The 27,433-nt window shown below is 41.0% G+C and overlaps 1 protein-coding gene across 5 annotated transcripts; it reads left to right on the forward strand.

Annotated features, from left to right (window-relative positions):
* Positions 1–569: 569 nt before the first annotated feature.
* LOC110956990 (oxysterol-binding protein-related protein 1-like) lies at positions 570–27,365 on the forward strand. Of its 5 annotated transcripts, none has more exons than XM_022202801.2 (28): positions 570–701; positions 1,048–1,182; positions 1,267–1,352; positions 1,444–1,518; positions 1,728–1,839; positions 1,928–2,013; positions 2,423–2,567; positions 2,785–2,852; positions 3,616–3,660; positions 4,020–4,093; positions 4,856–4,919; positions 5,067–5,168; positions 5,278–5,403; positions 5,579–5,657; positions 7,246–7,352; positions 13,407–13,575; positions 15,363–15,555; positions 17,717–17,792; positions 19,516–19,650; positions 19,879–19,976; positions 20,120–20,302; positions 20,384–20,491; positions 20,798–20,887; positions 21,108–21,234; positions 23,573–23,689; positions 25,244–25,367; positions 25,455–25,545; positions 26,071–27,365. In XM_022202801.2, the coding sequence occupies exons 2-28, from the start codon at positions 1,059–1,061 to the stop codon at positions 26,171–26,173; spliced, it is 2,907 nt and encodes a 968-aa protein (XP_022058493.2). In that variant the 5' UTR covers positions 570–701; positions 1,048–1,058; the 3' UTR covers positions 26,174–27,365. The 5 variants fall into 5 exon arrangements, with proteins under 5 accessions (XP_022058493.2, XP_022058500.2, XP_051809908.1 ...); XM_022202808.2 differs by having other exon boundaries at positions 652–778; XM_022202817.2 differs by lacking the exon at positions 570–701 and having other exon boundaries at positions 1,166–1,182; positions 1,271–1,352.
* Positions 27,366–27,433: the final 68 nt, after the last annotated feature.

Below are 27,433 nucleotides of genomic sequence, written 5' to 3' on the forward strand. Positions count from 1 at the left end.
AAAGCGAGCTGCTGCAACTAGCTGCTAGCATTCAGTAGCACGTTGTGAGGCGTCTGACAAATTTAAAACGTTGGTCAGAAAACGCCTATTTCTCACAACTGCGGGGTGATTAGGATGACTACTTAACCACATAAAATAAAATAACAATCGCCCCGGTCCAGCCACAGATCCCATGGAGGCTTCCATTTCGGTGGGTAGCTCACAAAGCATTATGGGGCGGTTGAGTATGACTAGTGTGGTCACGCGCATACTTAAAATTTTTCCGGAAATAGTATACATCCGGGTATTTCTCGGGTACTCATTCTTTTCATACTATCTAATGTGAATGCACTGCATACTAATTTTGACTTCACACTTAGTAGGAGTAGTACGTTTGTATGCCATTTCGGACACAGCCTTGGAGAATTAATGCAAAGGAGCACTGAAGCTGTTGTTTTTCCTTTAATCTGTCTCCCATCTACATATCACCATTTCCTTGTATGCATATTATTATGAATTACTGTCGGTGTGCAGCTTGGATTGGGGCTGGGGGACACTCAGCAGTGGTCTAACAGTTGCTGTCGCTGCGCCCCTGTTCACTGGTTTACCAGCTGCCTGGTCACGTGATGACTGATTGTCAGCTGGTGGAAATGATCAAATTTCGGTTGTGAAATGTTGTGCTTCGGAACCAGAGCAAAGTCTGGGAAAGTTGGGTGAACCAGGTACTGAAAACCCGTATATGGAAGTCTGAATTTGCCATTTCATTGTGCCGAGCGTTATTTAACGGTTTAGTGTTCTGGTAAGTTCGTTTTGTCCCTCACAGTTCGGGAACGCTGAGTTGTTGAATTTGCGCTTTTATTTCATTTAAAGTCTGCGCGCACAAAAGCTACAAGAAAGTAATAGAGCGAATAAACTGACTTATCATGTCGACCCGTTACTGAATATTTGACTTGAAGACCTGAGTTCCCTTTAAGGACTTTTATTTATCGTAACTGGTAGTATTTGGCTGTGAATTGGTGCCATTTCTCGTGCAGACGCATTTAACGTCAGTTACTTTGTCTTATAAAGGAAATCAAGTGATGGAGAAGGACACACTGGAGGACCAACTTCTTCTGTATGCTCAGGAGGGCAGTTGTCCTCATATCCAGATGCTCCTTCAGTCGAGGATTGATCAAAATAGCTCTCTGAATATCAACTGCAGATGTAAGTGGGCAGAAACGGGTTATCCGGCAAACAGGACTTAAAATGCAGCAAGGAGAGTTTGTATTTTCATTTCTCTAACTGTAGCCAGGTCTAAAAGCAGCCCAGGATGGACACCGCTGCATCTGGCCTGTAACTTTGGACACGGGGATGTTGTGGAGGAGTTGCTCAAGGTAGAGAGCTGTGGATATTGTATATTCTACTCTGATTGATAGGTTCAGTACTTGCAGTTGGAGAAACTTACAAGAAGACATGCATTTGCAGGCGGGTGCTGATGTGAACTTGCAAAATAACATGGGTGACACATCTCTACACAAAGCAGCAGCCACTGGAAGGAAGGTAAGAATATTTATTGTTTCATTGCGAGCTTATACAAGAAGAGATGCTGTCCACCTTGTAAATTGTGTGGCTTTTCTGTCAGCCCAATGTCAGCTGGAACAACTGTCACAGACTCTAATCATATGCTGTGTTTTCCTCTCACCCACCAAAGCTTATGACTGATGACAAGTGATACTCAGATTTTTTTCTCTTTACTTTGGACCTTTAAGGAGATTGTTCTGTTGTTGCTGCGGTATGATGCCTGTGCCAACATAATCAATGGAACCGCTCAAATCCCTAAAGATGTCACGGAGGATGATGAAATCATTACCATGCTGGAGGGTATGAAATCATGGGAGTGTTTTTTGCATGGCTTCTCATTACCGAGGATCAGCTGCCTTTGTTCTCAAGTACTGTTTGGTTTGTGCAGCTGCAGAGAGAAGGGAGACAAGGAGACGAGAGAAGAAGCTTCTGGAGGCAGCCAGAGAGGGAGACATCACTGCTCTGTCGAAATTGGTTAGCGCCTGACCTTTCTAAGAACTTTGACAGAATAGATTACATTCTGAGAGCATGTCTCTCCAGTTCGGGCATTTAACAAGTCTCTTTGACCTGTTTTAGTTTCTGAGATTGCTGAGAAAAATAATTAGCAGAATTACTTCATTCTGTCTGCATATTTGACTGATCTGATGTCACTCAAAAAGTGAAAAATTTGAATCTCAAACACCCAAAAACAAAAAATAAACCATGTACTGTCTTATAATGTGGATTATATTTGTCGTTCTGTCAGGTTTTTTGGCTCTACTTTGAGATCAACAGTTTAGATATTTAGCATTAAATATTTCCATTGCCGACAGATGTATGAAAGAGGTTCATGTCAGTCTCTTTTGTTGCTATTTCTGTGATTCAACTGACTTCTATTCTTCAGCTCAGTGCAAAAGAAGCTCCAGATATTCACTGCAGGGACTCAGTGGGAAATACACCTTTACACTGTGCAGCCTACAGGGGGCAGAAGCAGTGCATCATAAAGCTGCTGAAGTCTGGAGCCGACCCTGGTATCAGGAACAACAATGGTACATTATTTGTCTTGGTTTAATCCTCTGCTCCTATTTTTCTGACTAATATTCAGTTTGTTCAGCAATGGTTAGAATTGTTGCTTTAGAATTACAGTTTATTCATAAAGCAGTTCAGTATCTGTAAGCATGGTAAATATTATGATCTGCTGGTTTGGTTCCAAGGTAGTGTCTAATGGTGCATAATACCTTTTTTGTATTGCTGTTGATGCTACAGACCAGACCGCACTGGACCTGGTTCGTATCGATGAACTGAAGCAGATTCTAGCAGCCTATCAAGATAAGGTGAGATCACACGAGTGGTTTGTAGTCTCCTATTCATTTTGAATTATCATGTTAGCTTCTACAAAGACCATTTAAGGTACAGTTGCACATTTATGTCTATTTCAGTGCAATATTTTGATTGCTTAACAAAAATTAACATTCTTTTTGCAATGTGCTCATCTGTTGCATTGTTTATTTAACCTATTGGCTTCAACAAGATTGCTGTTAAATTTGATATTCAATTTTTGGCCCCCATTTATCATTTTGGCTCCTCTAACATCACAATTAAGCTTAGAAAACAAATGATGCTCTTCATGGGATTTAACATCCCATTTTTAGGCACTTCTTGAGCTAATAATTCATTTTTTTACTGATGGTACTTTGCGTGTCCCGCATCAGTCACAGACTGGATATTTGCATCTTAAAACAAAAATGAACTCAGTGACCTTATACCAAGTCTTAATATAGGGTGTGACATGCAGACAACTGTCTTGACTGTGGAGAGAAATTCTTACAAGTCAGCAGTCTTTGCTTTTGCTTGGATGTCTGAAAAATCTGGCACAGGCTCAATGCAGAGCAGTGCATCGTCATGGTGGAAATAAGAAAGGCTATGCACTCAACTGTTTAATAGATTTGCAAATGTGTCATGTACGTCTGATAATAATCAGGTTTCACTCAGTTGTGTGTTTGTGATCTCACCAAAACTAGTCAGCCCTGTTGTTAGCCAGGCTTTGTTTGTACATGAGTCTCAGACTTTTGTTCTTATTTCCTATTTCCCACAAAGGATGTGAGCAGTGGGGTGCAGAAGATTGAAGGCCCTCTTTGGAAGGTACCCAGATGTTGAAGTGTTCTTTTGTTCACTCCTAGGCCAGACAATGCTTTGGTGCAGACTATGTTCTGTGCACATTTGACATGATAGACTGTTCTTTTTTCTTGTTACTTAACATAGAATTTTGTTATAGAGACCCTTCACACTTCTTTTTATCTGTAGTTATTCTGTGTGTTGTATTTATGAAATATTGCATTTGAATTCATTTGTGTGTTTTTTTTTTAATCTCATGAAATTAGAAAGTAATTTAAAATGGATACAGTGCTGTTCTCTATAAAGGCATTTGAACTATGTAAAGATTTTTGTGATTAATTTTGCTACATAGGCTATCCACTGTTGCCTTTTTGTGTTTCTGACAGAGTTCACGCTTCCTTGGATGGCGATCCCACTGGGTGGTAATTGAGAATGGAACTATGTCCTGGTACCCCAGACAGTGAGATAACTTTATCTGTAGTTTTCTAAAGCTAAAAGTGTACAGTGTACATAGTTACTGTATATTTTAATGTTTAGAATCATACAACACATTGTCACCTCTAATAGCAAAACAAAAAAGTGGGTGAAGTGATCAGTAGTATTTCAACAATCATGCAGGGACAAATGGAACTGTAATCAGTGACTGCATCTGTACAGTATAAAGATTACGGCGGAGGCATTATGCTTTCAGGTTGTCCATCCATCGTGTTCTCGCTATATCCCTCTAAAAGCCTTGAGGGACTTTCTTTAAATCTGGCACAAACATTCACTTGAAAATTAGATTTTGTTCCTCAAACATCAAGGTCACTATCACCATAACTTAACTAAACTCTAATAGGATAAAATGATGAAGGGATGACATTGAAAGTCCAAAAAGTTAAGTCACCTTCACCCTGACACCATAATGCTCTGCAAAAACACTTTTCTGACTATTATTTCATGCTATAACTCAGGAACAAAAGCAAAGATTGTGACCAAATTTCACATTAGGACAGTTACTGAACTGGCAACACTAAAATTGGGTGACCACCCATGAAATTCTTTCACCTGTTAAACCACCTATTAAAGTCTTCACTGTGTATATTATGAGTCTGGAGAGCCGTGGATGTAAAGGGCAGCTGGTCTGGTTGGCAGAGGCAGCATGCAACCGCAACACGATAATTCAAGTATTATGTTATACGGTCTGTCTGGTGTCTGTGCTCTTTGATCTGTTTTCTTCTAGAGCTGATGCACTGACTGGTGTTAGAAAACAGGGCTGTATGTCTCTTTCACAAGCCTACTGCATGGTAAGTAGTAGAGGTTAGAAGCTTGTTGTCAACTATTGATCTTTCTCAGACAATACTTGTTTTAGTTGTGATCACACGCAGCTTGTAACATAATGATGTTTGACATTGAGCAGCGCAAGCTTAGTAATGCCGTATTTGCAATTTCAGGTCAAGCCATGGGATCATTGCTTCTTCGTGCTCAGGTGCTTTGATAACACTGTACATTATTTTAAGGTCCCGTCAAAGACAAATTCAATGGCAACAAGAAAAGTGAGATGATTCACCTTTTTATAATATACTGTTGTGATACATAACCTTTGTGAACTGAATTTGCAAGACTAGACTAATATGTAAATGTTACTGGTATTTGTCCACTTAGCGATGGCTGGATGTTATAGAGGCACATGCATCCTTCAGCATTCGCCACTGCACCCAAGAACAGACTATCTACGATGCAATTGATGACAGTAGTGTGACAGTGGGGAACCTGACACAAGCTGTGCAGGTAAGAATGAATTTGGGTTTTTGTTTTTTGTTTTGAAGAAACTGTAGTATCAAGTTGGGAAATAATGACATACAGAGCTTTTGTTTGAACCATGTGTGATTTAAAACTGAGTGTTTTGTTGGTTTGTGTGGGAATTCCACTGTTTAAGTGCCTCTTTTGTCCTGTACTCTTGCAGGCAGCCAGCACCTGCCAGCAGAAATTGGACACTGAAGTGTCAATATTTCTATCCATGGTGAAGAATGAAGAGAATTTTGGTAACTGTGTCAGACGAATCTGCACTTTACACAGAGTCATTTTGTAGAAAATTTATAATCGACTATTTTGACAGCAGATTAAACTTTTGAGTGAATTATTATAAAAAAAAGTCGATTTTGCTTGCAGCTCAAAACAAAAATGTAGTAAGAGTTAATTATTCAGATATTTTATGCATTTGTAAAGTAGTTGATCATTGAAATGGCTGATAATGACCATAATCAGAGAAAATAAAAGAACCGTTTGCTGCATACAATTTAAGCTGATTCACATACACTGCCCTCCAAAAGTATTGAAATAGTGAAGCCAGTTTCTTTTTGCTACAGACTGGAAATATTTGGGTTTGACATCATACGATGAATACGAGTCAAGAGATCAACATTTACGCTTTAATTCCCAGGTATTTATCTGCATCTGATACACAAATTAGAAGAAATCAGTATTTGTAACGGAACACCAAGTTTTTCGGTGAGCTTTTCGCTTGGAACAGATGGACCTAAAATGGATTAAAGTGTATAAGACTTAATATTTAGTTGCAAATCCTTTGCTTGCAATAAATGCATCAAGCCTGTGACCCACTGGCATCACCAGACTTGGACTTGATCAGTCTAAAACCTTCCACTTCTTGCCCCTGATGAACTCGTGTTGTTTTGGCAGTGTGTTTTGGGTCATTATCTTGGTGCACGATAAAGGATCTCCCAATCTGTTTGGTTGCATCTTTCTTTAAATTGACAGACAAAATGTTTCTGTAGACTTCTGTGTTCATGTTGCTGCTGCCATCATGTGTTCCATCATCAATGGAGATTAATGAGCCTCTCCCTTTCCATCCTGGCCTTTCTGTTCTTCTTGCAAATGAGTTTTTTGCATCTTGTGGTGTAGCCTTTGTACTTTTGTTCACGAAGTCTTCTGCCAACAGTAGATTGTGATACCTTCACTCCTGCCATCTGGAGGTTGTTGCTGATATCACTAATAGTTGTTCTTGGGTCTTTCTTTACAGCTTTCACAATGTTTCTGTTGTCAACTGTTGCTGTTTTCCTTGATCTATCCGTTCGACGTCTGTTACTTAGTCCACCATTGCTTTCTTTCTTCTTCAGGACATTCCTAATGGTTGTACTGGCTATGGCCAATATTTGTGTCATTGCTTTGATTGATTTTCTATCTTCTCTCAGCTTCACAATTGCTTGTTTTTCACCCATAGACAGCTCTCTGGTTTCCCTGCTGGTTACACCTCTAACTATAGATGCAGTCCGCACAGGCAAAAACCAAATCTGAAACTGAACGTAGACATTGAGCACTATTTATTGTTTGAATAATCAATTTAATGGGACGCATCAGAGCAACAAAACACACCTGTCAGTCACATGTTCCAATACTTTTGTTCACATGTAAAAAGTGACATTTTCTAAGCAGTGTATCAGATCCAGATAAATACCTGGAAATAAAAGCTAAAGTGATGACCTCTTGTCTCCTATTGATCGTTTGATGTCAAACTCAAATGTTTTCAGTCTGCAGCAAAGAGTAAAAAGAAATGTCCTCCCTGTTCCAATACTTTTGGGAGGGAGTGTATATGCATTCTTTTCTTTTTTAAAGCTCTGGCAGCACCTATTCTACTGAAAGCCAAAGAAACCAGTGAACTTGCCAGTGAAACGTGTGATGCTCTCCATCTGTGCCTTGAGCTGCTGTCAAAACAACAAGAGGTAAAGGAAAGCATCATAGTTAATGTGGGACAAACTAAGATTTAAAAACATGGTTGTCTCATATGTTAAATGTCATTCCTCAGAAATAATTTAATGCATTCAAAATCATATAAACTATGGAAAGGTTAATATGATATGTCATTGTAATGTTTATTATAAATAAGAAAATGTTAAATTTCAGAGACACTGAGTGGCTCTTCTGAATTCATCTGATGTGACTAGAAGGCTGCTTTTCTGTCAAGCTCCAGCTTGCTGAACATGTATGAATCTTCAGTTCATTGATTCCCACACCCTTGCCCACATGCTGCTCTCCCATTGGTTAAATAAATTATACTCAATGATTACAAAATCCTCAAGTCCCTCCCCCTTACGTTGGCTCCTTCATACCAATCAGGTTTGAAGTTAGTGTGTGCGTGTCCCTGTCCACCTGTCTCAGTGGTTGTGCTCTGCCCTTGGGGAGCACTGGAACAGTGTGGTAATCACTGTGTGTGTACGAAGGACATGGCCAAGATCCGCTTTTATGCTTAGGTCTGCATTCAGCTTGCAGATCACTGTAGACACACACACACACACACACACACACACACACACACACTTGGACTAGGATTCACACACTCCCGCTCTAGGGAAAGGCTGTGCATTGAGCGAGGGAACTCAAGCGCTTGCATATTCACTGGCTCAGCTGGAGATCCATGTATTCACCCTCACAGTGAGAATACACGCTCGCAGGCACACTTCCACATGCCAGAGCATCCGTGCACAGGAGCAAGAGGAGACAGTGACGGCACTTTCATCTTGCATCTGCACAGGTACCAGACCAAACAGTTGTTCTCGTAGAATATTCTCAGCTTTCCTCTCTAGCGTCAGCAATACCAATTGACTGTGTTTGCTGTAGGCTGATCCTGATGACTGAGACGTTTGAAGTTTGCTGTGAATTTATTCTGATGTTTTTCGTGTGTTGTTGACATGCGGGCTGGTCTGAAGTGCTGGCACAAGCGAGGGCTATTCATCAGTATGCGGAGGTCATTTTCTATGGATTTAATTATGTGAATTTTCGAATGTGAAATTGAGCGTGTTTGAAGTCATGCTGAATGCTACTCTGCTCAGTGCATCTGTTTAATGAGATCATCTTAGAAAGTAATGAATTCTGTCAAAGTGAGAGCAGAGACGGTCATGCATTCAATTATGCTGAGGACCTTTTTGATGTGGTTGTACTTAAAGATAAGCCTTTAAAATAAACACTTGGAGGTTAAACCATTCAAACACAGCAATTGTTTGTCTGTCGCACCTAATTTAGGAATGGAGAGCTCATATATCAGTCTATTTTTTGTTGTCTTCAATTTTGTTGTGAATTCATTGTCTACTGATTGCTGATAATAGTACTTGTATGACTTACACTTCAGCTGTGTAACTGAAAGATTATCCTCATGTGGAGACGCAACAAAGGACTTCTGTATCCGTGCATGGATTTGTATAATAAAGTGTAGATATCTTAATTAATGAACTCCGCTGTCTATAATACAGCACAATTATAGCCATAAATGGCATGTTTACACGGTGCTTTGCCAAACCACACTATCTTAATACTAATTGGCAACAACTGTCCTGTCACTGATGGCACAAGGAAGCTGAGGACGCTCACTGCGGTCTTATCACCCAAGAAGCAATAAAAAAACGTCTCATTACAAAGGACACAAAATTAATTTCTGGTAACCGGATACTGTAATAAGATGGAGATGTCTTAACAAGCATGTTACATCCATTGGGCTCATGCTAAACTGCTGCTACTACATGTACTAACTGGATTATATTTCCTGCAGTGCTGAGATTGCCCGTATTAAGCAGTATTAACTCTAATCCCTCATTTTCACTGTCCCACCACAGATGCATCTGCTGGTGACTCTTACACATTTGTTTTCTACAGTACAAAACATGCTGTTGTAATCACGCTTTGACATCTGGGCAGATGTGCAGTACAGAAGCACGGTTCATAGCTCCGAAGGTTTTCCGTCAATTACAGTATTGTCCTTCAGCAGTGTAGATGTGGTCTGTCCCATGTCAGCAGCTGCTGCAGAACTAAAGCATGCTAGCGAGAGTGCCACATTTATACAGTACATGCAGGGCACAGTATGACTTGTGGTGACGACATGGCATTTAAAGTGGAGAGAAATGTGCCGTTAAATTTGCTTTTTCACAAAAGCAGTGCTGTGAAGACTGGGGTCCAAACAGACAACCTTGGACAGGGGGAGTGTGACATCTCTCCTACACAACACAGATTTATTGGCCCCAACCTTTCCTGGTGTTTATCTAGCAGCATCCTTTCACACCTGCCAAGAAAACAAATGGAGACTTACAGCTTGAAACCACTTGGTGGTGACACGTGGATTAGCAGATCTGTCAGTCTGTATTGCTCTGAAGGCAGAAGAATGGCAGCAGAGTATCTTTTTTTCACAAAAGCAATTCGTAATGTTTTCTCGACAGTGTAAGAAAGCAGACTGCCCTTTAAAACCTTCGGGATTGGAGGAAAGACCAAGTACCATTTGACCTTTACCTCAGCCACTGGCACATAAGTAACTGAACTACTGACTTGTCATATCTCACCCAGGAGAGTCTGTATGTTTTTGTTGGTCCTTGCACTGATCTGGCCTCCAACTTCTTATTATTTTATTATATGTATACATAATTATTTCTAATCCTTTATTTGGGGTGTATATGTGAAGGCTGGTACCTGGTGATATTTTTGTGTAATTGGTAGCTACATCTAGCACTGTATAGAGCTATAATAATTTTGCCTCTGAGATTTGCTTTCCCCTAAGCAGCAGAGGAAGCAGAATTTAGCACAGAGTAAAAGCTCTACCCTTTGGGGTGTTGGCCAAGGAGAAGCATCCCTCCCAGGCTCGAGCAGCAGCTACAGCACAGAGCCTCAGTGAGGCTTAAAATAGCGCTGTTTGTGCTCAGGCGAGAGGATGCAGTGAGAACGAAAGAGCTGGCTGGGATAGTTACACAACAAAGAGTTCTGCTCATGGATGGGCTCTCAAGCCAAGTGCCTGGGACAGGAAGCGTTAACACATGAAGGTGATTTACTTCACACCCTATTTTTAAAAAGAGGCTAGTGGCAAGGACAGACGTGTGATATGTGAAGAAATACTTATAATTAGAAAGAGAAAACCAGATATTTTTAAGCATTTCTAAAGAGAAAATGGATGTGACTGATCAGCATCTGAACATCCACACTGATATTGTTTCTATTTTCACAGAGAACATGACCTGCATATATGCTACCAGTGAAAAGTTTGGCCACACATTCAATGTTATTTATTTATTTTATTTTATTTTCTACATTGTAGATTAATACTAAATTAACACTTTTTGTTTACAACATAATTCCTTATGTATTATTTTATAGTTTTGATGTCTTCAGTATTAATCTACAATGTATAAAATAATTAAAACCATTGAATGAGAAGATGTCCAAACTTTTGACTGGTAGTGGAGGATGGCAAAGTGTGATGATTTCAAGAGCAATAGTGTTAATTTTTTCCCTGAATTAAGGTGTCAGACAGTGGTCAAACCACGTGTGAAACAAAATGCTTATGAGCATCTGTTACATTTAAAAAAAAAAAAAAAAAAAAAAAAAATCTTGTGTATGTAGTTTGTCAGTTTTATTAGAATACAAAGAGAGATCTATATGAAGTGATTATGGATAACTTGTGTGAGAGTCTGTGCTTTTGAATGATAATGAATGTGTAATTTTTATACAAATAATGTGGCTTGAAATAGTTTGATCAGAGGTGTTAGATGACACTGTTGCATCGCTAAGATCTGCATATTTCTCATTCTGCCAGAGTCATCTTCACTTTTTCTGTGTGCATGTATACACTGATTATAATTAGGTCGACTGGTTGCAAGTGATGTATTTTTAAAGCCAGCAGTTTACAGGATAAGCCCAGCTCGAAGATTCAAGTAGGGGTTCTGGATCAGTGGCCTAGAAGTGCCAATACTAATCCACAGATAACTAAATGTGTCTGTGTTTTCACTGCCTCATCTATAATGTGTGACTGATTTCCACCACAACGGAAACTAAAGTAATTTCATAGAATGCAGCTTGAGCTTTCAGACTACAGTAGAGCAGTGATTTTAAAAGGTCAAAATGAGCACTATGTAAAAAATCACAGACGTTAGGTTCTATTTTACAGTAGTTATTTTGAGGGTGATATTACACATGATGTATAATATCATGACAGAGTCACAGCTGGCGTAGTGGTTAGCACTTTCGCCTTGCAGCAAGAAGATCCCCAGTTCAAATGCTGGCCTGGGCCTGGGATCTTTCTGCATGGAGTTTGCACGTTCTCCCTGTGCATGCGTGGGTTTTCTCCGGCTTCCTCCCACAGTCCAAAAATATGCTGAAGTTAATTGGTTACTCTAAATTGTCCATAGGTGTGAATGTGAGTGTGATTGTTTGTCTATATGTGTAGTCCTGTGATAGACTGGCGACCTGTCCAGGGAGTCCCCTGCCTTTGCCCGAGTCAGCTGAGCTGGGCTCCAGCACCACCGCGACCCTAGTGAGGATAAAGCGGTGTATAGAGAATGGATGGATGGAGAGTCACAGCTTCAAAATTTCATAGTTTTTGGTTTGTTGATCACAGAAGATTGACATCAGAATGAATACTCACCTCTGTGATGGTTGTAAACATACAGTATGTAGTGATCAGTCACAGCACTAAAACCACCTGCTTCATATTGTCGAGGCTCATCTTGTGCCTCTAAAATGGCTCTGACCCATTGGTGCATGGGCACATGACCTCTGGGAATGTCCTGTAGTGTCTTTAATTAGGATATTGGCTGCAAATTCTTTGGTCCTGTGGGTTGCAGAGTTTTCCTTCAACACCTTAGGTTCTTGGTCATGTTCCTCAACCATCCCTGAGCAGTTTTTATAGTGTGGCAGGGTGCATTGTGCTGCCGATTGGTGCCCCTGCAATCAGGGAGTGCCATTACCTTGGCGAGAGATGTGCTCGGTCTGCAAGACTCTTTAATTAGATGAGACATTGCTGAGTGACATCCATGTGAAGGCCAGGAGTCAAGGTTTCCCAGCAGAACACTTCGTTCGTGATCTTCATGATCAGTGTTACTCGCTTCACCTGTCAGTGGTTTTAATGTTGTGGCAGCTCGGTGTAAGTGAAAGGGAAATGTGTGAGCCACAAATACACTCACAGTACCAGACATGAATTATAACCCACCTTGAGCACGCTGGCAGATGCATTGACTGGTGTTTCTTTTTGCATAGCCATGCACGCAACTGATAATGCTTCAGGCAGTATAAGAGATGAGGCTGAACTTTTCATCTTTAATCGAAGACACTGGCCTCCCTTTGCAGTCTCAGATTTACAGTGTGATTTACAAGCTCCTGTTTCTCTGACTCAACTGCCTCCTCAAGGTGACTCTGGAAGTTTTTCAAACTGCAAAGGCTGCACTCCATTTTTTATGATCGCTACACTTTCGTCGCTTTGTAAATTTTTTTGTTTCCCATTTATAATGCATATACGTTTGAGTACATAAGCAGTTTCAGTTTTTAGTAAACTTTGTCGTTGTCGTCGTTGTAGCTATTGTCTTACTCTTATCATTTTGGGGGCACCTGTCGATTTTTATTTAGTTTTCCGTCTTCTGTTTAGTTACTAAAGGACGCACATCCACAGTGTTAGACAATAGGAAACACTGATCTGGTCTGTCTCACAGTGTCCTGGCTCAGGTTGCTTTGAGGAGACACTCAATCCTGGGCTACAGAGCTCTCGGAGGCTGGGGTGTTTGGTTCCGCCTGGAAGAAACCAGATCTGTGGGCAGGGTTAGAACAATGACCTGCCGTCAGAACCAGACATGCGGCCACTGTGACAGCTGAACAAGCAGATTAATTCTTTCAAATGAATCAAACATTCATCACATATTTGCAAGCTGTGTTATCTGTACATACACATAATTGTTGCACATTTTGCACATGTTCATTTCATACTCTTAACATCTGCTGTGTGTTTTGTCTGTATGGTGGTCCTGTGTTTGCAGGTGTGGAGCCTGAAGGTCGAGCAGGAGGTGGAGAAGAACAAAGCTCTGACGGAAGCCTTGCAGATTTTGGCAACTGAGCACCAGGAGCTCAAGCCGTCCTTGAGTAAAATCAGAAGGTCGTCTACACTCAGTACCCTCACTGGAGATGACTTCTATGATGCTGTGTCAGGTCAGCAACCTCTTGGTGGACAGTTGGTGAAGTAATCAACAAGTTTGTATCTGTCACAGTGGAGTTACACAAGTACATTAATACAGAGGACAACAGAAGCACTACAACACTTTATTTTGTTGTAGATTAAATTCTGAATGGGTAATCATGCAACTTTTGCCATCAGTGTACACTCAATATCTTATAGTGACAAAGTAAAAATACATTTGTAGAAATTTTCCAATTCCAAACTGAAAACTCTCATTCATAGTATTTAGATCCTTAATTCAGCATTTTGTAGAGGCCTGTTTGGCCGCAGATTGCAGCTATTAGTTTTCTTGGGTAAATCTCGACAAACTTTGGATGCCTTCCTCTAAGGCTACATCAAACTGGATGGGAAACATTTGTGAACTGCCATCTTCATAATCTCCACAGATGTTCTGTGACGATCTAGTCTGGGCTTTGACAGAACCACTCAAGGGCAGTCAGAGACTTGTCCTGAAGCTGCTCCATCATTGTCTTGGCTGTATGCTTTGGGTCACTGTCGTGCTGAAAGGTGAACCACTGGTTCAGTCTCAGGTCGTTACACTCTGGAGGAAGGCTTCTTTAAGGACACTGCTGTATTTGGCTACAATTATCCCTCTGTCAGGTTGGGGGGAGGGTTGAGGGTGGGGTTGGGGTTGGGGGGAGGGTTGAGGGTGGGGTTGGGGGGAGGGTTGAGGGTGGGGTTGGGGGGGAGGGTTGAGGGTGGGGGTGGGGAGGGTTGGGGGTGGAAACTGTGTAGCCCAGTCTATCACAGGGCTACACATAGAGACAAACATTCACACCCATGGACAATTTAGAGTTACCATTTAACCTCAGCGAGTTTTTGGACTGTAGGAGGAAACTGGAGTACCTGGAGAAAACCCAGACATGCACAGAGAGAACATGCAAACTCCATGCAGAAAGATCCCAGTTCAAGACACGAACCGGGGATCTTCTAGCTGCAAGGGAACAGTGAACCCACCGAGCCACTGTGCAGCTCAAATATTCCAGTGGTAGGAAGAAAAAAAAATTCCCACAAACAAGAAGAAGGCTTCATCAGAACCAGGCTCAGGGATGTTGGCCATTTGCCTCGATGAGTTGCGGTGAGGGTAGAGTGAAGAGAGAAAAGGATGGCAGAGGGAAACAGACAAACAAAGCAGACAATGCACTTTGTAAATGATGTCCCTACAACTCAGTTTGCTGCAGCTGGACTTCATTCAAGAGTGTACTTTGATGGACAAAAGAATAATTTTTGCTGAGTAGGTAAAACCAAATCACACATCTTTGTATAGAGCATGCCTATGAAATAGTGTTTTATTTGAAACTTCCTCGAACATCTGTGCAGCTTTTTGAAATTCTGTCAAAACACACTTGAATTTACAGATACGTACAATAAGCACTCTCCATCACAGAATAGCATATGGAGCCAGACATGTAAGAATCCTTCACTATTCTCCACTCCTTTGCGTTTGTGACAGAACCTGTAATGTCAGTGACAGTAGCACTGTCTCGGGGAGGAGTAGCATCCAGCAAGCACAGAGCAAACAATGTTAGAGGAAATGAAGCCTCTGTGTGGCCTCTCATTGGAACACAATCCTCAGGTGGAGTTTGCCTGGCAGCAGGGAGGGGGAGGCTGGAGAGAAACCCAAGCACAAGTGCTTCTTTGCAGACTGTATACTACTGAGGCTGCAGAGCTGGAGCTTTTCTGAGGCAGCTACTCGAACCTGTACGTGTGATCATTTGGCATGACCCGGCGTCTGGCCTCATCTGTCATCCTCCCACAGAGTCTGAGTCCGAGCTCTCAGTGAGCGGCTTCTTGTCTGTGGCCAGCCACTCCTGCGAAGAGGACGAGGGGAGCGACACCCCCCTACTCAACAGCCTCCGCCATCCCAGCGCGCACAGGGGGCCTACCGGAATGTCAGGGGAGGGTAACCATGGCAACCAACCGGCCCAACACAATGGAGTCAAGAAGCACAGGTGGGACATGCTCCAGTTATGATGTCATGCTTGTTTACTGGTTTAAATGATTGCAAAGAGTCGGCTGGAAGTACAAAGAGATCCACTCTCAGGGCTCTGCGGGCAACCTGTTCTCTGTTTGTTGTATGCAAGGCTTTGTTTAAGGTAACAGCTGGTGGCAGGATTTAGTAGGATAACTTGGCATTGCTGAACGGCTTCATTTTTGTGTGCATTGCTTGTTTGGTATCTGATGATAGGCTGCCGACCTCAGTCAGCAAGAGGATAGGGCAGCGGGTAGAGTTGGTGTAATGAGATACCGCCCTTCCACTCCAGTCTGTTTTTGTTGTCAGGTGTTTTTGCTGGAGCGCCCAATCCACAGAGAATAGCCTGTTTTGTTTTTCCTGACTGCTCCAATTCTCCAAGTCCACAATCAATTGAGCAGTCTGTTGCCTTTTTTTTTTTGTGAAGATTTGACAATCTCTTTCATTTCCTTGCATGCTGATTCTGGCTTGGCCTCTCTTCCTTAATCCAACAAGTGATCCATGAATAATTTAGCATGTGCTGGCTCAGAGAAGAGCTGGAGAAAAGAGCTGGCGGGCTGGCTGGCTAGCTCTGTGTGCATATGTGTAGGCTTGTGTGTGTTGTGCATTAAAGATTTATGAGGTGTCTGTTTATTTGAAATTACCTCTGTCATTCAAAGATACGTCTGTTAGCAGTTGTCTGTATGTGGGCCGGTAGTCTTTCGCTTGTTTTTTACTATACATAGTGAGATCTTGCAATAAATTTTCTACAAGATGTCCAGATCTTTAAAATTACAAGAATACATTATTTTAACAGTATAATTTTAATGTACATAATGATTTAAAGACTGATTATATTACAGTTGATATCATGGCCATTTCAAAAGTTTGAAATTTATGCGTCAAAATATTTAAAGGTTCACATGAATACAACATCCAACATCACTTCCAGACGGGAAATGATGTTGCATGTTTCCTCCGTTGAACAGTGCCAGTGTTCTTAAAGAAACCTCTTTTTTTATCTGCCTTTCTAAAAAGATGTGCGATAATAATGAGCATTTCTGCTTATATTCTGAGCCTAAAAAGGTACAAGTTTTCAGCAGATTAAAAAAAAGTGCCATTAAGCTTCTAACAATTCCCATGAATCTTTAGAAATGTACAAGTACAGCAGCAGGTACAAATTTCAGCATCGAAACCCCTCTCATATTTCCATTTTTCAGCTTAATGAATGAAACGCTCCATGTTTAAATACATCTAGAAGTAGAGTGTAGTGGGAAAAAAAACTAGGCCAGAAATATAGTCTGCCATGCATCACTGCTCTGTTCATCCGACAAATGGAGCAAACTCTTCCCCTCTCCTTACCTCACTGTTTATTCAGCTGAAGTAATCGCTTTTATTTGTGCAGTTGCTCCAGCACTCATTTTAGACTAGAACACCATCTGCCTATAGCTAGTATACCTTTGATTTGGTCCATGCTGCAGATGGCGGCAAGACTGGAAAATAACCTCAGTCACAGCGATCACTGAATTTAGTCGAGCAGCAGAGTCGAAGACTTAGAGCAAGTGGGGAAAGTGGTTGTATGTATCAGAGTTCAGGCTTTGATCTCAGTGGTATTCAGACTTTATAGTGCAAAGGTGGTTTTACACAAACATAGCAAGCAAAAAAAACAACTAAAGGACTGCATCTTGTAGCCAATATTGAAAACACACACACGCACACACATGGCTCCATCCATTCATGGGTATTGCATGAGGCTTGAACAGACCAGCTGAAAGCTCATTAGCTTACAGGTGTCGGATAACCTTTATTCCCAAATGGTGGGTCAAGCTATGCTGTCGGCTCTGAAGCTTTTAAACCGTACAAGCTCGCAAATGCAGTAGACAAACTAATGGTTTTGACGCGCAGTTTATCCAATACCCTCAGGTGTTGGATTTGTGCTCAGTGCCACATTAAAGAAGTGAATAATGTTGAGCATAGACAGAGCCTGACGTGCCAGTCTTTTCCTGCTTTAAACTGCACAGCTGACACAAAATAAACAATCCAGTGATTTAGTATTGATAATTAAAAGCTGTTTCTTTATAGAGACAAGGATGTATATCATGATATGGGTAGCAGTCAGAGCTGACTGTGTTTCTCCCTCCTTTTATGCCATTTTCCTACAGAACATCTCTACCAGCGCCCATGTTCTCCAGGAATGACGTGAGCGTCTGGAGTATTCTGAAAAAATGCATTGGCATGGTAAGACCATCTACAATCAAAAAGATCTCCTCTTGTCTGCTCGTTTTATCTGCTCACTGTGCTTTCATTTGGTGTTTGGAGAAAATCAATCTTGATTTGAGATTTTGGGGCAAAGGACCAAACTCTAAGAAAAATAAAGCAAGGAAGCTGTGATAAACCGGTACGGTTAGTATAAATATACTGACTGTCAATAGAAACTTTGAGGTAGAAATGTACGCAGAATTCTACTTGTAGGGGGTTGTAATTATTCATTGTGGATTTACTGATGATCTAGTGCCCTGGTAGTTGAGATAATGATGAGTTGTCATTTTGTCATGATTCATTGCACATGGGTTGGTCACTTTGCAAAAGTGAACCAAATACACACCAAGCAATACTCAGTGAGTATCTGCACAATTTGAGAATGGGTTTTGAAGGCCTATATAAAGGCCCAAAAAAGGCCACCATTGTTAGTCCAGTGAACAGCATCATGAAGGGTCTATCACATGAACAACGTCTCCGGGCGGTGGAGACGTTGGTGGAGGCCGGTTTGAGCTACAGTGATGTAGCCAGGCGTATGGGCTGTTCCCAACCCACAATCAGAAGCCTGGTCCAAAGCATGCGCCGACGGATTGCTGCCTGCATCGAAGCAAACGGAGGCCATACTCGGTATTGACTGTTGTGACTTTGTGTTTGGCAGGTGCCGTTTTCTTTTGTGAAATTCTTTATTTTGAAATCATTCTTGAAACTTTAGATTTTTGTTTCTGTATGCCAATATGCTAAACAAATGATTCTTATGAAGAAAATCCAGTTTCGGGCTTCAAAATAAAAATTATGTTGAAAAATATGGTCTCACAGTTTCTATTGACTGTCAGTGTACATTTTCCTCAAGTGGAAAAAAAATAACTTCTGTAAAAATGTACTCAAAAGCAAAAAGTAGATCAGTTAAAATTTACAATAAATTAAAAGTGGAGGTCAGTCTTCTCTCTTTACTCATCCTCAGTGTAAAATATAAATAGTCCATTCAGCCTCTTTGTACTACTATACTTCTTAAAGATGCTCTGCGCTCACAACATTGAGGTAAAAGTCAAAAAGGTGGCACATATCTCAGTAAAGACAGAAATTCCTCATTAAAAGTAGAAGTCACTGCCGAGCACACTCACTAGACCAGCATACACCCGTTGCCTGAGCAACAGCGGGGGTGTGTGGCAGGTATTCTGTCCATCCATAGCTCGCTCTTTTTAACACAATATCTCAAGAACCCATCTTAATGATTTGCAAAAACTTTTTCAAAAAGCATCACTCAATGCAGTAACTCAGGAAGAGATGGGAAGATAGTGACACATTTTAGTCACACTGCATCAATGACACTAATCTTGAATGATATAAATACTATGTGTTGCTGGGTTGAAGAGCTGTGTGAAGTGTCCACATTTCAGACTTTGTAGCTTCATTGCAGCAACATCCATATTTCTTATTAATTGGCCAAAACTGAGTTTTTTTTTGTGAAACTTCAAAGTCTGACGAAATCGTTCACTAAGTAAATGTGGCCTGCAATGTGTTAATAACCTGATTGGCAAATCATACAGTAGCTTTAGATAGATACAATATAGCTCTGTTATACTGAATTGCATTTGCTTTTTGAGATTTTTCTAATAACATATAACTGGAGAAATCCTTTGCCCAAGAAGCAGCCTGTGCCCTTTCAGTGTCTTTTATCTTCTCCCACTCGTCTTCTTTTCAGGAGTTATCAAAGATTGCCATGCCTGTGATATTTAATGAGCCTCTGAGCTTCCTCCAGCGGCTAACAGAATACATGGAGCACACCTACCTCATCCACCAGGCAAATGCCACAACAGACTCTGTCGAGAGGATGAAGGTACCACGATAAAATTCTGACAGTTAATTTCCAAAGTGATTCCATTATTTATTTAAATCAAGTCAAATCATTAGAGCTGTGTTCCAGTATATCGCATAGTATTGCACCGTTGTTTAAATTTCTGCTATCGGAGTGTCTTCAAATTCAGCAATGGCAAAGGCATCCTGTCAATATCAAATACTGAATTAATTGTCTATAATTTGGTTATCATAAAACAATGCTCTGCAGTGTGTTGCAGCATTTGCTGTGTCGGCTGTAGCATCGCAGTGGGAGAGGACTGGGAAACCCTTCAACCCACTACTGGGGGAGACCTATGAGCTAATCAGGTAAAACAGTAAAAATCAGTGCTCATCAAGCAAATATGGATCATAAACACACCAATACACTAAACAATTTGCATTCAGTTTCTCGGTGTATATCTTGTGCGTGGATTTTCTGCAGCACTAAACATATCTTTGTTCTCCATCAGAGACGATTTAGGCTTCAGGTGGGTGTCAGAGCAAGTAAGCCATCACCCTCCAGTTAGTGCCTTTCATGCTGAGGGCTTCAAGGAGGATTTCGTCTTCCACGGTTCCATATACCCCAAACTCAAGTTTTGGGGAAAGAGCATAGAAGCTGAGCCCAAGGGAATCATCACACTGGAGTTGCCCAAGTGAGTTCGCAGCACTGAGAGTGTCTGTGCTGAGTTTGTCTTGTTTTTTTGTCTCTGCTGAGCTCTTCTCCTTCTCTGCAGATATAATGAGGCCTACACCTGGACAAACCCCACCTGCTGCGTCCACAACATCATTGTTGGTCAGCTTTGGATTGAGCAGTACGGCAACGTGGAAGTGATCAATCACAAGTAAAAGAAATGCTTTTCTCCATCTCAGTGCTCTCTGTGTATGTGTGGGTACAAACATGCTTGTCTACGTAGTGGACTTGCATGCACAGAGACTTGGGTGCATGAATATCTTTTTTTTTTTTTTCTGTGCTCTGCAGAGGATTGTTGATCTACTTTCAGGTCCAGCTTATTGATCATGGGAGCAGAACTGGGACAGTCGCCATTAGAATAGAACAGTGAGAGCAGGATAATTAATGTTTGAAAGCCTCGGCTGCAGAAGGAGAATAAAGAAAGAGAATCGGTAAACAGGCTGCCATTCTGTTACAGAACCGGAGAGAGATGCAGCATGACGTTCAAGCCCTGTGGCCTGTTTGGTAAAGAGCTCCATAAAGTTGAAGGATACATCCTTGATAAAAGGTATCACCATTAATTACATATGGTTTTATCACCCACAATATGTTATTTTTTATGTTGCCTAAAAGCAGTGATTGGATTTTTCATAAATTACTACTTTGTCATATGTAACGTAGCAAGATAGTTTCTAATGTACTGCAGGAATTTTACTGAAAAGTACTGCTCAGTGGTTATGTATTATATAACTGTGCTTTGTTAACATCTGTTCGTTGTGTGTTCGCAGCAAAAAGAAGCTATGTGCGATATATGGCAAATGGACTGAATGTCTATACACAGTAGACCACGCTACTTTTGATGCCCACAAAAAGTCTGACAAAAAGAATGCAGATGACAAAAAGGGCAACAAACAGGTACAAAATTTTACTGCTTTCAAAGACACCAGTGTTATTTCCATAGACTGTATGTAAAAGATGTGACCGAACATGAACATATTTGGATGAGGGTGTGTAGCTGGGTTCTTAGTTAAGACAACAACAACAACAGATGGCACCCAAACAAGTCTACAGTTATTAAAATGCTCTAATGCCATGGATGTGCATTCCTACTTTACTGTTGTGATTGACAGGTCACAATTTGTCAATCACAAGTTAGCCACGGTTAAAAAAATGACTGCCATATTGACTATTTTGCTGTACATGGAACCATAACTTACAAAGTAAATACTGTGGTGCTGTATTGAAGTGAACTAGACTCATGAACTCACCAGGAAAAACATTTACTGAGGTGAAAAATCATGTGAAAATTAGGGTCCTTTTCTCATAGCCTTCTAGATAATCAGAGTTGTATTTGTAGCCAGTGGAGTCGCCCTCTGCTGGCTGTTAGAGAAAATGCAGGTTCTGTGTTGGCTTCACTTTTCAGACCTGGTGGCTTGGTCCATCTTTGACGTACGGTCTGGTCCTGTCTTCATTACATTCAAAGGTTTTAGGTCCTGGTACAAAAAGTGAGGATCTTTTAAAAAAAAAAAAAAAAAAAAGGCCATGAGTAGTTTAATTTATCACTTCCTTCACTGTGCAGTAAACAGAAGGCACTTAAATCCATTTTATATTTGGCTTTAAAACAGCACCACTTACTGCACAGGTCTTGGCAGGAAATCAGTTTAGAGCATCTTGCAAAAACTGCCACAGCTCCTCTTTCTCAGCTGCTTCTGTCTCTTCGTATATTCTCAGGTGGTGACTCTATGATGTTGAAATTCTAGCTCTGTGAGGCCCATTTATGTATTGCAGGGCTCATTATTCTTCTTTTCAATGCTGATTGCTCCTTATGACTCTGGCTGTATGTTTGGGGTTGTTGTCATGCTGCAGAATGATTCGGGGGCCAATCAGACACCTCCCTGATGGTAATGCATGATGTATAAGGATATGCCTGTACTCTCACCAACCCCGATTTTGCAAGGAACCTCCTCGGTGCCTCACTGTTGCCTGTAGACAGTGTGCAAACTACAGGGGAGCCAGGGGGAGTTTGGCTCCTCTTAATAAGACATGAACCCTCCTGGACAGATGATTTGTGAAATTTTGGACGGGTTTCTATAATATTGGCAGTATGTTATTTTTACCTTGCATCTGTATCTCCAGCATCATGGATCATGTGTAAAATTAGGCTATTATTGATGTATTATTCATGCATGAGGTTGATGCAACATTAATTCACTTTAAGATGCCAGGATCCATGCTTATCTTACCATCGTCATTGAAATGGGACGGCGTAGTATCATAAACGTCACTCTCTTCCTCCCAAAGAGCAGGAACATCATAACCAACATTAAAAAAAAACAGTGGGAAATGCCCAAGAGCAGCAGCAGAAGTGGCTGCTTTTCATCTTTTTTGTTTGAATTAATAAGAATATTGATTTAAAACAAAAAAAGGCTAATTCAAGTGCTGTCATTTGACCATGAAAAAAAAAAAGGAAAAACAAAAGACAAAAAGAGCTCCCCAAAAATTGTTGTGTAGTTTGCATACTGCCTGCAGACAGTCATTCTTGTTGTGCTCTCCAAACCTTCAGCAAACAAGTCGCATGCTGTCCGAGCCAAATCTTTCCAACTCTGATCAGTCCAGTGCATCTAATTTTTTTGGCTGAAAGTATTAGACTTTCTCACCGACCAGACTGGATCAGGGAATTTCTGCTATTTCTGAGCTGATTGCGCTGCTGCACTTCTTCCAGTTTTAAAGAGAAATCGTTCTTGCTATGCTGCCCTCTGTTTCTTCGGCCAACTACTATGTCTCCAGTCCTCAGTCTTGCAGCTTCTGTATGTGTTTGCAGAAGAGCTTGGACAGCACACGTGGAAACATATGTCTGCCTGGGAGAGACCTTGCTGATGCAGGATAAACATGTGCTATGGTATTTTAAGATAAAACTTTCACTTCTTCAGCAACCTCACCTTTTGTGTAATGCCTTTCCTCACCCAGATTTGTTTCCCTACACAGCTGATTGTGGTTCAGTGTACATGTTATGTTATTTTGCACCTGTTTGTTATAACTGTGTAATAATGCACTGGGCTGTAAGCCAGCGATTTTTGCTACATTATTACTCTATAGCAAATATCTCACTGGAACATTTCACCATTAACTATGAAATTTCCAGCTGACACACTAATGCAGAAGATAACTAATACAAAGGTAAGGTGAATCATGTAAAGCACTTGATTTTTTTTTTTACACAATACTGCATGTGTGTCTGTCTGTGTGGCCTCAGAGCAGTGTTGATGAGGAGCCAGAAGAGATGCCTCCACCTGATGCTGAGACAGTGCAGGTCATCCCAGGGAGCGAGCTCATCTGGAAGATCACACCCCGACCAGACAACTCAGCCAAGGTACGAGGAGACGTAAAGAGGAGTTCAAGAGATCATCCATACAGTATCTACACATCACTTAATCTTCATTGGGGTTGCGCGGGGCTGGAGTCTATCCCAGCTGACTTAAGAGCAAGGGCAGGGCACACCCTGGATAGGTCACCAGTCTATCACGGCTGCATATACACTGCCTGTCCAAAAAAAAAGTAGGTAAGAGCCTTCCATTACTGCAGTGATGAATATGTTTCAGCTGCCAACAACTTATTAAACCCTAGCCGATGCAGTGAGGAGCTTCTGTGTTGGAAGACTTATCCTGTGGTCATGGAAAGGATGTTACTCTGTTTCAGAAGGGTCAAATTATTTGCCTGCATCAAGCAAAGACAACAACTAAGGAGATTACTTAAACTACTAAAATCAGGTTAAGAACCATCCAACGCATTATTAAAACCTGAAGGATAGTGGAGAACCATCATCTTTGAGGAACAAATGTGGTCGGAACAAACTCTATCAACAGTAGAACTCATGGCTGTGTTTAATAGTGAAAGTAAGACCATTTCCACATACATTATGCAAAGGGAACCCAAAGGACTGGGACTAAACAGTTGTGTAGTTCTAAGAAAACCACTGATCAGTGAGGCTAATCAGAAAAAATTCTTCAGTTTGCTAAGTAGCATAAACATTGGACTCTGGAGCAATGAAAGAGGGTCATGTGGTCTGATGAGTCCAGGTTTACTCTGTTCCAAAGTGATGGGCACATAAAGAGAAGTGAATGAAGTGATGCACTCATCATGGCTAGTGCCTCCAAACCTGTGGGGGTTAGGGTTATGATCTGGGGTTGGTCAGGTTCAGCAATGTTATGTTCCCAAAGAATGAGGTCAGCTGACTACCTGAATATAATGAATGACCAGGTCTTTCCATCAGTAGAGTTTTTCTTCCCTGATAGCATGGACATGTTCCCAGATAACAATTCCAGGATTCGTGGGGCTCAAATTGTGAATGAGTGGTTCAGGGAGCATGAGACATCATTTTCACACCTGGATTAACCTCCACAGAGTCCAGACCTCAGCGCCACCGAGAATCTTTGGGATGCTGGAGAAGACTTTGCTCAATGGTCTGACTCGCATCATCAATATGAGATCTTGGAAGAAAATTAATGCAACTCTAGACAGAAATAAATGCTGTGACATTGCAGAAGTGTATCGAAATAATGCCACAGTGAATTTGTCATTCTCAGAGCTAAAGACAGTCCAATGAAATATTAGTGTGCAACTCTTTTTTTGGACAGTCAATGTAGGAAGACAAATAAGCACACTCACATTCACACCTATGGACAATTTAGAATTACCAATTAACCTCAGCATGCTTATGGACTAAGGGAGGAAGCTGGAGAACCCAGAGGAAACCCGTGCTTGCACAGGGAGAACACACAACCTCCATGTAGAAAGATCCCAGGCCCAGACTGGGATCTTCTAGCTCCAAGGCAACAGTCCTAATCACTAACTCACTGTGCAGCCCTTCAAGAAATCAATGTTTGTTTTTTTAAATTTTGGACTCGGTTTGTATTCTGTGTTGCAGTTCTATGCATTCTCCACGTTCGCCATGCAGCTAAATGAGCTGGAGAAGAGCATGGAGGGAGTCATTCCTCTCACAGATAGTCGCCTCAGACCGGACATCCGCGCCATGGAGAATGGAGACATAGGTACAGTGCATGTACCTGGATGTGAATCTCTGTCATTCTTCAGTAGTTAAATTCCTATTCGGAGGTTTCTGTATCCATGTGTTGTAGATGTGGCAAGCGCAGAAAAGAAGAGACTTGAGGAAAAACAGCGGACGGCCCGGAAAAACCGCACCAAATCAACAGAAGACTGGAAAACAAGGTTAGTCGCTGAGAATTGTGATCTATATTGTGTCACTGCTGATTGTGTTTCTGCTTTTACTGATTGTCTCCCTGTTGTATTCTGTCATCAACTGTGGATTTCCTTTTATTATTGTAACTGAAAAGGAACCCTCCACTTGGCCCAAGGTTTGGTTCAAAGCTTTGCTTTGTTTCTGGCCGTTGTTTGCTCTAGTGTGAAGTGCTGCACTACACCACCCTCCTCAGGACCAAGTGCACAACTGCATGTGTTGGGGGGTTTGTGTATCAGTGTGTGAGAAATTTATTTATTTTTTTGATAAACACAAAAAAAACCCAAAGATGATGTTTGACATTAGGTATATGGTTTCAAAAAGGAAGACTAGCAACTTTTCCCAGCTATGCACAATGGTGTTTGGCCATTATCTGGTGTTATTCAGGTTCTGGGTGTGTGCGTGTGTCTTTTCTCTGTGATTCTTTTATCTTTCTCTGTCGTCTCCAACTGCTGTGCTTATTTTAAATCGGCCTTCTCATTGTTAAAATTCTGCAGGTGGTTTCAGCAAGGACCCAACCCACACAACAAAGCTCAGGACTGGCTCTACTTGAAAGGCTACTGGGACAGGAATTACACTCAGATGCCTGACATTTACTAACGAGTAAAAACACATACAGATCCCATACACATGGATTTCCGTTTACCACCTTTGAACTTCATCTGCTGCTCTGGGGATTGTGCTCCCAGCAAAAGCACCAATGTAGTGGAGTCAGTGTAGAACAGCAGTTAGTGTTTGTGATTCAGTTTGATTTAAAAAAAAAAAGAAAATGCAGCGAACAACTGAATGAACCCGACAGCATATAATCTTTAATAGATCTGTGTGAACAATGAAGCACAAAAAGTCTCTTTTGCTTATTTATTGTGGTTCTTGACCACTTGAGTAAGGTATTGGCATGTAGCAGAACAACTAGAATGCATTTTAGAAATATTTAATGTTAGATAGATGAAGTGTTCAAACAGCAACCTGAGTTTTACTGTTTGTAGTTTGTTCACAATTCCTGCTTTGTCATGAAAACATATTACTCATCAGCTTCAGTGCAGCGAGAAGGCAGCAGCACTCCAAACAGCTTGGATGGAGTGGATGGTTTATCCTAAGCAGCACTGATTGACACTTGTGCATGCATACTATTATGCAGTGCAGAGTATTAAAATAGATCATTTTGGAACATTTGCCTTTGTTTTCCTTGTACAATGAGCGGTTCAAATATTTAGTGTTTAAATGAATGTGTTTGCCTAACTGCTTGTTTGCAAAGGCTGCTACAATTGACTGTACATTTGTATCTATTGGTTTCCTTGCAAAGATGGCAACCAAAATTTTAAATCTGACAAGAATAATGGCCAGGACTACGATAGTACGACTTAGAATTCAACAATGCAATGATTATCACTAAGCCCTAAACTGAGTACTGTATAGATGTGTATAGTTGTGTAAGTCTACCTGACTCTGTAGACAGCACTTTTTTCTCACTATAATAAAGCAGGGACACTTGGTTCTGCACTTATACTTAGATTTGTGTGTGCGTGTGTAAAAGTCTTGCCCTAGATTAGCATAATTGGTGATATTCTTAGTGCTATGTGCATTGATCTAATTGAAATCTATCACAATAAACGCATGTGCATCACTATAACTATGCAAGCCTTACCTCCTTCATAACTGAGCACTGTATACTCATTTTCTCATGTTACAGATAGCTGCTACATGTATACATTTTTTTTTCCTGTTGTCACTCTTTTCGGGTATTATTACAGAATTTCTATTGTTGCTAAATAAAAGCTTAATGTTAATTGGACTTCTAGATCTGTTTCATGTGCTTTAATTGTGAGTAGATCTGTGTTCATGCATCTACTGTTTACTAAA

This window comes from Acanthochromis polyacanthus, chromosome 9 (assembly GCF_021347895.1).
Source record: "Acanthochromis polyacanthus isolate Apoly-LR-REF ecotype Palm Island chromosome 9, KAUST_Apoly_ChrSc, whole genome shotgun sequence".
NCBI lineage: Eukaryota > Metazoa > Chordata > Actinopteri > Pomacentridae > Acanthochromis > Acanthochromis polyacanthus.